At 37.9% G+C, this 12,647-nt stretch overlaps 1 protein-coding gene across 1 annotated transcript in view; it reads left to right on the plus strand.

Moving 5' to 3' along the window:
- IL1RAPL2 (interleukin 1 receptor accessory protein like 2) overlaps positions 1–12,647 on the plus strand; it is a gene marked incomplete at both ends in the record, with an annotated part of 1,040,907 nt that overhangs the window by 521,992 nt on the left and 506,268 nt on the right. The window contains one exon of the mRNA XM_082609582.1: positions 2,180–2,453. Within this exon, the coding sequence (XP_082465708.1) occupies positions 2,180–2,453 (274 nt within the window). The remainder of the gene's footprint in view (positions 1–2,179; positions 2,454–12,647) is intronic.

Consider the following 12,647-nt stretch of genomic DNA (forward strand, 5'->3'; position numbering starts at 1 on the left):
GCATCTTAGGGTTAGGAGAAAACAAAAACTGGAATATTAAGGAGTTTAAAAAAATTATCCCCATATTTTCTTTCTATTAACCAACTTTTAAAATAAAGCTATGAGAAAAAATATATTCCCTAAAAAAAATGTTTCCTCTCAGTTGTGTTAATGCATGGGAACAGTATCACAAATAATCCATAAAAAGGAATAATATAAAATTAATTTAAAGATGATAAAACAATGAATATTAAAATTGCATTTAATACAGAGATGTATCATCAGTAATTCACCATGACCCAGAAAGTTTAAAGAAAGCAGATTTCCCCCTCTCTGTTCTTGACAGTTGTGAGAATGACAAATGACAGGTAAACAACTGATACTTGGGAGTGAATATAAAAGTCCCCCAAGAGATAGCCAGAGATCAGTATGTACTTAGTCTAATTCAGTTGTACCTTCTTGACTTCAACAGTGCACCATGGTCATCAAAATTCATAGTGATGCATCTGGTGCCCTGTGAGTACTCAAAGTTCAAATGCCCTTCATTATAAATTTAGGATGAGTTATTTATTTGTTATTGATTTATTTCTAATGAATACTTCACATACTATAAGAGGATTTGAGGCAACTTATAATAAAAGCTCATATGCAGCAAGGCAGTGAAAAATGAAGTCACAAAGAGACATCAGAAACCACAGAGTTCAAAAACTTTCTTGGGCCATAGACCCCTTTGAAGATCTGATAAAGAGCTGTGGAACATCTCCTCAGAAAAGTATAGCTATGCAAATAGGCACAACCTTGAAGTCTATCCAGACACTCTGCCCCTGGGTGTCCTTGAACCCCAGGTCAAGAGCCCCTTATGTAGAGAAAGCAAAATCCTGAGGTAAGATAGTTATTTCACTTGAGCATTGCATTTAGCTCTGAGCTTCCTGTCAACTGAGGTTAAAAGATAAACATCCTGGGTTGCAGAGTTCTCAACATCTAAAAAAGGAAGCAGATCAGTTCACAAAATGATAAGCGAAACATATAATTTTAAAATGACAGTGTTTTACAGTTTATGAAAGGATTATTTTATATAAAGGGTAATCAAGTAATATAATGTAGCACAATTTGATGAAATTCTTTGAAAATCAGCATTTGGAGGTAGAATAACTATGCTAATTGTATTGATTAGCATATAAAATTAGCCACAGTGTCTCATTTCCAACCCTTCTGGAAAAGAGAGAATTTATTGTATATGTCTTTCTTTAATGGTAGATTTACCCACCTAATATTATTTGATTAAACTTGACATTAATATAATATATTCCCATGAGCGCACACCAGCTGAGCAGCAAGGGAGACCTAAGGGTAAAAAAAGAAATTGAAGTGTGATTAAATATCCGCTATTAGTAGGTCATACCATGGAAAACTGGCATGTAGATAATGGCAAATAATCATTTTAGGTATCCACTGCTTTCAACCCAGGCATCTACTTTCTCAAAGGCAAATAAATAAAACAATGGCTCCTGTCACAATTACAGGCAGAGGCAGTATAGGATAGTGGTTAAGAACACAGTCTCAGGAATCAGAGACTGGTTTTCCACCACTTATTAGCTCTGTGTCCATAGGCAAAGTTGCTGAACTTTTCTGAGTCTCAGTTTTCTCATCTATAACATAAGAATAATAAAAGGGTCAATCTCAGGGCTGCTCCTAGGCTCTATATGGGTCCTAAGGAAGTCTTTGTTTTGTGGGGCTCCTGTCTATATAAACAATTTGAGTTGCCAAAAATCAACACGTCAGTGTCATTGTAGCCATCCAATCTCACAAAATCCTGTTAAGCGGATGCCTCGTGACTGGCAGGAGTGATCCACTGGAATTGATACCTATCTGTGGAGCTCCAGGAAAACCCCATAGGCATGAGTGCTGGAGCTCCTTGGAGGATCTAGTCAACCCAAAGTTTACTGCAGAGGACTGGAAATACCCCAAAGGCACAGGGCTAGGGCAGGAATCCTGCTTGCCCAGGTCTGATGAGGATACTGATCTATCTCATAGGATCACTGGGAAGATTGAATGAGGTCATCTATGTATCTATGTAAAGCACGTGACTCAGTGTCTAGCTCATAGCAAGTCCTCAGTACATGTTGGCAATAATTGTTGCTCTTCTCATTATTATCAACAATGCTCACTGCATCTCATGCCCAATCTGGTTTTCTTTCAGTGGATGGCTGCATTGACTGGTCAGTGGATCTCAAGACATACATGGCTTTGGCAGGTGAACCAGTCCGAGTGAAATGTGCCCTTTTCTACAGTTACATTCGTACCAACTACAGCATGGCCCAGAGCACTGGGCTCAGGCTGATGTGGTACAAAAACAAAGGTGATTTGGAAGAGCCCATCATCTTTTCAGAGGTCAGGATGAGCAAAGAGGAAGATTCAATATGGTTTCACTCAGCTGAGGCGCAAGACAGTGGATTCTACACTTGTGTTTTAAGGTAAGTGCTGTGTGAAAACTGCTCAATGTCACAGGTGGTAGTCTTGATTGGGACTGGAGTGTGTATGGGTGTGCCTCATGTTATACAGTGGATATATTCTTGAAAGGCTGCAGTGCATGTGGAGCTTCAGTAAATTCATTTCTCATTATTTATTGGAACAATATAGCAAGTTCTTATCACATTTTTATAAAATAAGATCCCCATTTACTATGTATTCTCATTTAATTCAGAAAATTTTGTGATTCATTTATTTCCCAACTCCACCCTTGCCCCAGGGTCTTATATAGATAGTCCCTGACTTAACAATGGTTGGACTTAGAAGTTTGCAACTTTACGATGGTGCAAAAGTGACACGCATTCAGTAGAAACCTCACTTTGGATTTTGAATTTTGAACTTTTTCCGGGCTAGCAATATGCGGTATGATATTATCTCATAATGCTGGGCAGTGGCAGGCAGTAAGCTGCAGCTCCCAGTCAGCCACGTGATTATGAGGTAAACAACTGATACACTTAAAATCACTCTGTCCCCATACAACCATTCCATTTTTCACTTTTAGTACAGTATTCAATCAATTACATGAAATATGCATACTTTATTATAAAATAGGCTTTGAATTAGATAATTTTCCCAACTGTAGGCTAATGTAAGTGTTCTGACCACATTTAAGGTAGGATGGGCTAAGCTATGATGTTCGGTAGGTTGGGTGTATTAAATGCATTTTTGACTTAAGATATTTTCAGCTTACTATGGGTTTATCGGGACATAACCCCAATTGTTAGTACAGGAAAACCTGTATTAATTTTTTTTTTGCATATCTGGCTATGAAAATGACCTAAAATATCATTTAGGTCAGGGTCTTTCCTTTCTTATTGATGGGAAATAGATTCAAATGCTTCTGGTGAAATTCTTCATGGGATTTACAATGTGAATTTGAGTCTACTGTATCTAAATATTCAACATGGGACCCTATAAGCACATGGTCATCCTGTGTTCCTATATACTATTCTGGGAAGATACCACAGATACAGTTCCTACTTGCTAGAAGTTTACAGTGAAAAGCAGTCTGTTTTATCCCCAGCGACTCTACAATATGTCCTTCCTCCCCCACTCCATCCCAGTGTCAGGATCTAGGATCTCAAATCTCAGATAGAGACTGCATTAGGTGTTGAAGTAAGTAGCTGAGGTGACCTTTAAACCACTCTTCAATACTGCCATTTTAGAAGTGTCTGATCTTGCTCACCAGGGACCTGCACTCTACTGTTTGATTTTACCTTCTTGGAAATGCAGACCCTTCCATTTTTGTTTCCTGTGGACTTCGTCTGATGCCAAAGCTATGTCACCTCTTCATCAAAAGCACTTGGAAGCCCCTGGTGTGGCCTCATTGTTCAAAAGGGCAGGAGAACAAGGTGGTATATAAACAGAGAACCTTCTTGATGCTCTAAGAATCACTTTTGTATGTATATTGGGAGGAAGTGTTGGGGGAGCAAGTTTAGTCTCTTTGCGGTGGGCAAAAGCCCCAGGATATTGGCAAAAATAGCAATCATTCTGATCACACCCTTAGCAATAATCAGTATTTTCACCTCCTTGGACAGCTCTTGGCAGAAATGAGAAGTGGGTGTAATTCGGTTCCACTGTCTGACACTCTGTTATTTACAGTGCTGCTACTCTCTCCCTGCTTACACCCTTTTCATTCCCACCCTCATTAAATCCTGCCAATCTAAAATAGATCTCTTTTCCTCCCCCTATTCCATTTGCTCTGTTTGTTTTGTTTTCACAAATTTAAAATTTTATTTGTAGAGCATCAGCCTACTATATACAGGTGCTATACATATAATGAATTATTGAATTAATTACTGCTTACTTCCCCTGCCCTGCTTATTTCCCCAGTCTGGCTATCTCTCCTTTCTTCCTTCCTCTCCTCTCACCCATTCCCCTACCCTGAGAAATGCTAACAATATAGTGTGTATCCTTGCATACCTTCCCCTTATTCTTTTAATTATACAAGCATATCTACATGGGGATTTCTCCTCACTGTTTTACAAAATAAAAAGAGAGTTACATATTTTCATGCATTTTCTCTCCTTATTAAAAATACGTAGTGGAAATATTTACAAGTCAATTGATAGAGAGCTCACTCATCCTTTTAAGTACATAATATTCTGTGCTGTTTAATAGTCTATGATACCACAATTTAGTCAATCATTTCATTATTGATGTGCATATACTTTGTTTCCAGTGTTTTTGTCCCTATAAAAAGTGCTGCAATTAAAACTCCCAATTTTCTTTTAAATACACTTCTAAATTTTAGAACAGTTTTAGATTTACAGAATTATTGCAAAGATAGTACAGAAAGTTCCTGTATACCCTATACCCATATTCCCCTAGTATTAACATTTTCCATGACTGTGATACACTTGTTACAACTAATGAACCAATAGTGATGCATCATTATTAACTAAAGTCCACATTTTATTCAGATTTCCTCAGATTTTCCTTAATGCCCTTTTTCTGTTCCAGGATTCCATCTGGGATACCCCACCTTGCATTTCATCATCGTGTCTCCTTAAGCTCCTTTTGGCTGTGGTGGTTTCTCAGACTCTCCTTTTTTCTGATGACCTTGACAGTTTCAGTAGTACTATTCAGATATTTTGTAGAATGTCCCTCAACTGGGATTTATCTGATTTTTTTTCATGTTTATACTGGGGTAATATGTTTTGGGGAGGAAGAACACAGAGATACAATACTATTTTCATCACATCATAACAAGGATATGGAGTATCAGTATGCTTTTCCATTGTTGATATTGACCTTGATCATCTGGCTCAAGATAGTATTTGTCTTTCTCCACTGTAAAGTTCTTTCTTCACTCCCTTTTCAAATTGCCCTCTTTGGAAGAAAGTAGTTATTCACAGTCCATACATAAGGAGTGGTAGTTATGCTCCACTTCATTAAGACCAAAATGTCTACATAAAATTATTTAGAATGCTTCTGCATGGGATATTTGGTTTTTTCTCCCATTTATTTATTTATTCAATCATTTATTTATATCACCATGGACTCATGGATATTTATATTATACATTGGGTAATAATCCAATGCAATTGTATTTTCTGGGTCAAATTCATCGACCTTTGACCACTGGGAGCTCTTTCCGTTGGTACATCTGTCCCTCTGACATAGCCTCCTCATTGTTTTATGTTGCTGTCTGTTTGTTTGTTTAGTATTTTCTTATATTTCAGCACTCTAAGATGCTCCAGGCTTATCTTATATATTCTCTGCCCCCAGTCCTAGAATCAGCAATTTTCCCAAGGAGCCTTGATTCCTTTTATTGAAGAATGATATTAGACACCAAGATTTGGGTGCTAGGTGTGCTCATTGCTACTGGGGAGTTGTTGCTTCTAGGCCCTCTCAGCTGACTGCCTATTTTGCTTTTAAACAAAGACTTGTACTACCTCATACACAAGGGAGATTTCCCAATGCCCCTGAAATCCTTTCCTATAGGTGGCCCCCTCTTTCAAGTATATATTAGATTGACCTTACTTGTATTTTTTGTAGGTATCATCCAAGTCAGTAATTCTCACCTCACATCTAGATCAGTAGAAGAGAAAGGAGTGGTATTCCACTGAGCAGAGGCTTAGATGCAAGCATAGGTGGCGACCTCTTTTATTCGTGCAGCAGGTCTTAGGGAACGATTGGGACTGATGGGGTGGGGGAAATTTTGAATATTATCCCTCATGTGTGTCTTGGTAAGGAGAAAAAATATTTGGGAATCACTGTTCTAAAGGATGCAACCGTCTTTTGTCAACTCAGAGATATAGAAATCTCTTTCAGAATGGCAAGAGAATGACATCTATAGTGAAAAAGGCTCTGAATTTGGCAATGTCTATGTCACCTTTAGGGATTTGACATAATCCCAAATTTGATACTATTTTAAGGTAATTATGGAATGATTTTTCTATGCTTTATCGACCTCATTAAAAGTTACTCTGTTGATTTCAGTGTGGTTAAAAATGCAGATATGAAATATTTAGTAATATGCTCCACCCATTTAAGTCACAGCAAGAAAGGTTTACTCTTTGTGACCTTTCAGTAGCCAATTACTCATTTTTGTGTTTTTCTTTGGCCAGTCTCAAGAGTGATTACTTGAATTTCTCAGCATGTCGGTGGGTTAGTGATAGAGGAATGGTGGAGAAGTGAGTTATATTTTGAGAGCTGTGCCAATCCCCTCTCCACTCAAATCGTTTCAGTGGAGGCACTTAGTAGAATAAAAATGATGAGAGTAATCTTATCTGACGAAATCCCACATATCACTTTCTCAACAACTTGGAACAAGGGCGACTTAAGCTGTGGATGAAGATAGATGTATTCGTATAATCCTGAATTGAATTCACAGATATTGAAAAGAGTGATTAAATATAACTGAATATCTGTAGAAACCTGTGTGTTTGGGGATGACGATGGCCAAGTGCAGAGAATCAGTCATAAGTTCAAAACCATCATGACTATTTACCTCTCCAATGAAGTAAATGGAATAAGGAACCCTCTTCTTAAACAGGAAGATAACCCAACTATTTTTGGTCTTTAGTAATCGTTGAAATAAATGAGGTTCTCAAAATCTGATTGCCTTACAAACTCCTTCTAAAGGGTTCGTTAATGCACTTACACAGTTCCGAGGCATGACATTTGCTTTGCTATTCATCACATTTGAGTGATTATTACTCTAGCCAAACAACATTACCAGAAGAATTGAGGGGAGTTGGAGATATTCGAAATAAGAAATGTAGTATGTATCAATAGCTAACTTTTGAATCTGTACAGTGAGTCCATGAGGATTCATTACATTTTTTTTTATTTTTGAATATATTTGAAATGTTCCATAATTAAAAAGAATAAGAAGTAAATATAAGTATACAGTAATTTTGCCTGATTTTGATGGCTCTTAAATGATCCTGACTTAAAAGTGCCTATGTAGCATATATTAAATGAGCCTTATATTTCCATCAACAGTCATGGGACTTGCTTTATGCCGTATTGCAAGGAAATTTTTACATGATCAGCACATTTAGCACAGTTGATCATCCCTTCTTTTTGATATGTCCTTTACCTGAGTTTCAGAGAATCACACCCTCCTAGTTTTCCTCTATTTCATCAGTTATCCTTTCTGAAGTTCCTTTGTTGACCACTCATATTCCCCCTGACTTCTTAATGTTAGAGGGCCCTTAGGGCTTGGTCCTTAGGTTTTTTCATCTCTACCCATACTCCCTCCCTACATAACCTGTTTATACAGTCTTATAGTTTTATATACCATCTGTACACTGGTAACTTCAACATGTATACCTTCCAGCCCAGATCTCTCTTCAGTCATTTTTATCCAACAGACTTTTCAGCATCTCCACTTGTGTCAAAACCAATATGTCCAAAACTGAACTCCTGAACTTCCTCCTATCTTATCATTGGTTCCTAGAAAGTAAACGCTGGGGCAAAATGCTAATATTTATTAGGGAGTGTAATCCCAGAAAAACAGGAGTGAAGGAAAAGGAAAGTGAGGCAGGGAGAAGGAAGGGTATTGTGACAAACTTGATCCAGGAGAAGAAATGTGGAACAATTTATTTCTCAGCTCCCATCTCCCATTGTTCAAGGGGTTATTCCACAGGGTCTTAACCACCTTGAATTTCGGGGATTGCATAATCCGTGCCTTCCATACCACTGCTGGTCCAAGCCAAGGTCTCTTATCTCTCTTGTTACAATAAACTCCTAATTAGTTTCTCTGCTTTCGCATATGTCTCCCTTCAATCTATTCTTTTTCTTTTTTTTTTTTTTTTTTTTTTTTTTTTTGCTGTTCGTGGGCCTCTCACTGTTGTGGCCTCTTCTGTTGCAGAGCACAGGCTCTGGACGTGCAGTCTCAGCGGCCATGGCTCACGGGCCCAGCCGCTCCGCAGCATGTTGAATCTTCCCAGACCGGGCCACGAACTCATGTCCCCTGCATCGGCAGGCAGACTCTCAACCACTGCGCCACCAGGGAAGCCCTCAATCTATTCTTTTTTTAAATTTTTATTTTATATAGGAGTGTAGTTGATTTACAATGTTGTGTTCGTTTCAGGTGTACAGCAAAGTGATTGTTATACATATATCCATTCTTTTACAGATTCTTTTCCCATATAGGTTATTACAGAATATTGAGTAGAGCTCCCTGTGCTATACACTAGGTCCCTTCAATCTGTTCTTAACACCATCGTCAGAGTGGTCTTTTAAAAACGTAAGTCACCTATGTCTGTTCTGTTCTGCTCAGGAACTTCTGATGGCTTCTCATTTCATTTGGATTAAAAACCAAGTCCTTACTAGGGCCCTGGAGGTGATCTAGTCCCTGGTACCATTCTAACTACTACTTTCCCATTCTTATCTCTTTGGCTTACTCTACTCCAGCCACTCTGACCTGCTTGCTGTTTCTCAAACGTGTCAAGTATACTCCATCCTTAGGGTTTTTTTCACTGGCTCTTCCCTCTGTCTAGAATGTTTTCCTCTTCTATACTCACATGACCAACTCCCTCATTTCCTTCAATTTTCTTCTCCCTCATTTCCCTCATTTTCTTCTATTCTAATCTTATCAGTGGGCCTTCCTTGACTACCTTACTTGTAATATTAAGATTCTCTTTCACTCATTCCCCGTCTTCTGTACTGATACTTGCCTTCCTCTATTTTTTTCTGTTTCCACAGCAATTATCATCTTTAATTATACATATAATATATATATACTTTATGTATTATATTTATTGTTTTTTATTTGTCTATTTCCCCATGCTAGAATGTAAGGTCCTTAAGGACAGAGATATTTGCCTTTTTGTTGTTGGTGTTCACTAATATATCTCAAGGGCCTAGAATAGTGTGTGGCACATAGTAGATACTCAATAAATAAATAATGAATGAATGAGCTATTTTCCTGTTAAAGTCAGGTAGCTGCCTGACAGATATAAATTATTTTTACCGTATAAGAATATAGGCCCAAATATTGCCAGAGCTTCTGATTTTTTAAAGAAAAACTTTAAATCTGAATATTTATGTGAAATTTCTCAAATTTAAAAATTTTCAGGGCTCTCCTCCCAAAAAAGTCCCTACTCAGATTCAACCAGTGGATTCATAGTTAGCAAACTCTGAACTACTAAATTCTAACTCTAACATTAACCTAGGGAGTGATGGTATAATATAATTGTGTGACCTGTACCTTGCTTTCTTAACCTGGAAAATGAAGATTAATTTGTTTACTCAGCTTAAGATACACTGACCACTTTTTTTTTTGAGTATAATTTCTTAACAACGATGTGTTAGTTTCTGCTTTATAACAAATTGAATCAGTTATACATATACATATGTTCCCATATCCCCTCCCTCTTGCGTCTCCCTCCCACCCTCCCTATCTCACCCCTCCAGGCAGGCACAAAGCACCGAGCTGATCTCCCTGTGCTATGCGGCTGCTTCCCACTAGCTATCTACCTTACGTTTGGTAGTGTATATATGTCCATGCCTCTCTTTCGCTTTGTCACAGCTTACCCTTCCCCCGCTCCATATCCTCAAGTCCATTCTCTAGTAGGTCTGTGTCTTTATTCCTGTCTTACCCCTATGTTCTTCATGACACTTTTTTTTCTTAAATTCCATGTATATGTGTTAGCATACAGTATTTGTCTTTCTCTTTCTGACTTACTTCACTCTGTATGACAGACTCTAGGTCCATCCACCTCACTACAAATAATTCAATTTCGTTTCTTTTTATGGCTGAGTAATATTCCATTGTATATATGTGCCACATCTTCTTTATCCATTCATCCGATGATGGACACTTAGGTTGTTTCCATCTCCGGGCTATTGTAAAAAGGGCTGCTATGAATATTTTGGTACATAACTCTTTTTGTATTATGGTTTTCTCAGGATATATGCCAAGTAGTGGGATTGCTGGGTCATAGGGTAGGTCTATTTGTAGTTTTTTAAGGAACTTCCATACTGTTCTCCATAGTGGCTGTACCAATTCATATTCCCACCAGCAGTGCAAGTGTGTTCCCTTTTCTCCACACCCTCTCCAGCATTTATTGTTTCTAGATTTTTTGATGATGGCCATGCTGACTGGTGTGAGACGATTTCTCACTGTAGTTTTGATTTGCATTTCTCTAATGAGTAAAGATGTTGAGCATCCTTTCATGTGTTTGCTGGCAGTCTGTATATCTTCTGTGGAGAAATGTCTATTTAGGTCTTCTGCCCATTTTTGGATTGGGTTGTTTGTTTTTTTGTTATTCAGCTGCATGAGCTGCTTATAAATTTTGGAGATTAATCCTTTCTCAGTTGCTTCATTTGCAAGTATTTTCTCCCATTCTAAGGGTTGTCTTTTGGTCTTACTTATGGTTTCCTTTGCTGTGCAAAAGCTTTTAAGTTTCATTAGGTCCCATGTGTTTATTTTTGTCTTTATTTCCATTTCTCTAGGAGGTGGGTCAAAAAGGATCTTGCTGTGATTTATGTCATAGAGTGTCCTGCCTATGTTTTCCTCTAAGAGTTTGATAGTTTCTGGCCTTACATTTAGGTCTTTAATCCATTTTGAGCTTATTTTTGTGTATGGTGTTAGGGAGTGATCTAATCTCATACTTTTACATGTCCCTGTCCAGTTTTCCCAGCACCACTTATTGAAGAGGCTGTCCTTTCTCCACTGTGCATTCCTGCCTCCTTTATCAAAGATAAGGTGACCATATGTGTGTGGGTTTATCTCTGGGCTTTCTATCCTGTTCCATTGATCGATCTTTCTGTTTTTGTGCCAGTACCATACTGTCTTGATTACTGTAGCTTTGTAGTATAGTCTGAAGTCAGGGAGCCTGATTCCTCCAGCTCCATTTTTCGTTCTCAAGATTGCTTTGGCTATTCGGGGTCTTTTGTGTTTCCATACAAATTGTGAATTTTTTTGTTCTAGTTCTGTGAAAAATGCCAGTGGTAGTTTGATAGGGATTGCATTGAATCTGTAGATTGCTTTGGGTAGTAGAGTCATTTTCACAGTGTTGATTCTTCCAATCCAAGAACATGGTATATCTCTCCATCTACTTGTATCATCTTTAATTGCTTTCATCAGCATCTTATAATTTTCTGCATACAGGTCTTTTGTCTCCTTAGGTTGGTTTATTCCTAGATATTTTATTCTTTTTGTTGCAATTGTAAATGGGAGTGTTTCCTTGATTTCACTTCCAGATTTTTCATCATTAGTATATAGGAATGCCAGAGATTTCTGTGCATTAATTTTGTATCCTGCTACTTTACCAAATTCATTGATTAGCTCTAGTAGTTTTCTGGTAGCATCTTTAGGATTCTCTATGTATAGTATCATGTCATCTGCAAACAGTGACAGCTTTACTTCTTCTTTTCCGATTTGGATTCCTTTTATTTCCTTTTCTTCTCTGATTGCTGTGGCTAAAACTTCCAAAACTATGTTGAATAAGAGTGGTGAGAGTGGGCAGCCTTGTCTTGTTCCTGATCTTAGTGGAAATGGTTTCAGTGTTTCACCATTGAGGACGATGCTGGCTGTGGGTTTGTCATATATGGCCTTTATTATGTTGAGGAAAGTTCCCTCTATGCCTACTTTCTGCAGGGTTTTCATCATAAATGGGTGTTGAATTTTGTCGAAAGCTTTCTCTGCATCTATTGAGATGATCATATGGTTTTTCTCCTTCAGTTTGTTAATATGGTGTATCAGGTTGATTGATATGCATATATTGAAGAATGCTTGCATTCCTGGAATAAACCCCACTTGATCATGGTGTATGATCCTTTTAATGTGCTGTTGGATTCTGTTTGCTAGTATTTTGTTGAGGATTTTTGCATCTATGTTCATCAGTGATATTGGCCTGTAGTTTTCTTTCTTTGTGACATCCTTGTCTGGTTTTGGTACCAGGGTGATGGTGGCCTTGTAGAATGAGTTTGGGACTGTTCCTCCCTCTGCTATATTTTGGAAGAGTTTGAGAAGGAAGTGTGTTAGCTCTTCTCTAAATGTTTGATAGAATTCACCTGTGAAGCCATCTGGTCCTGGGCTTTTGTTTGTTGGAAGATTTTTTATCACAGTTTCAATTTCAGTGCTTGTGATTAGTCTGTTCATATTTTCTATTTCTTCCTCATTCAGTCTTGTCAGGTTGTGCATTTCTGAGAATTGGTCCATTTCTTCCAGGTTGTCC

This window comes from Mesoplodon mirus (genome assembly GCF_964341445.2).
Source record: "Mesoplodon mirus genome assembly, chromosome: X".
In the NCBI taxonomy this organism is placed as follows: Eukaryota; Metazoa; Chordata; class Mammalia; order Artiodactyla; family Ziphiidae; genus Mesoplodon; species Mesoplodon mirus.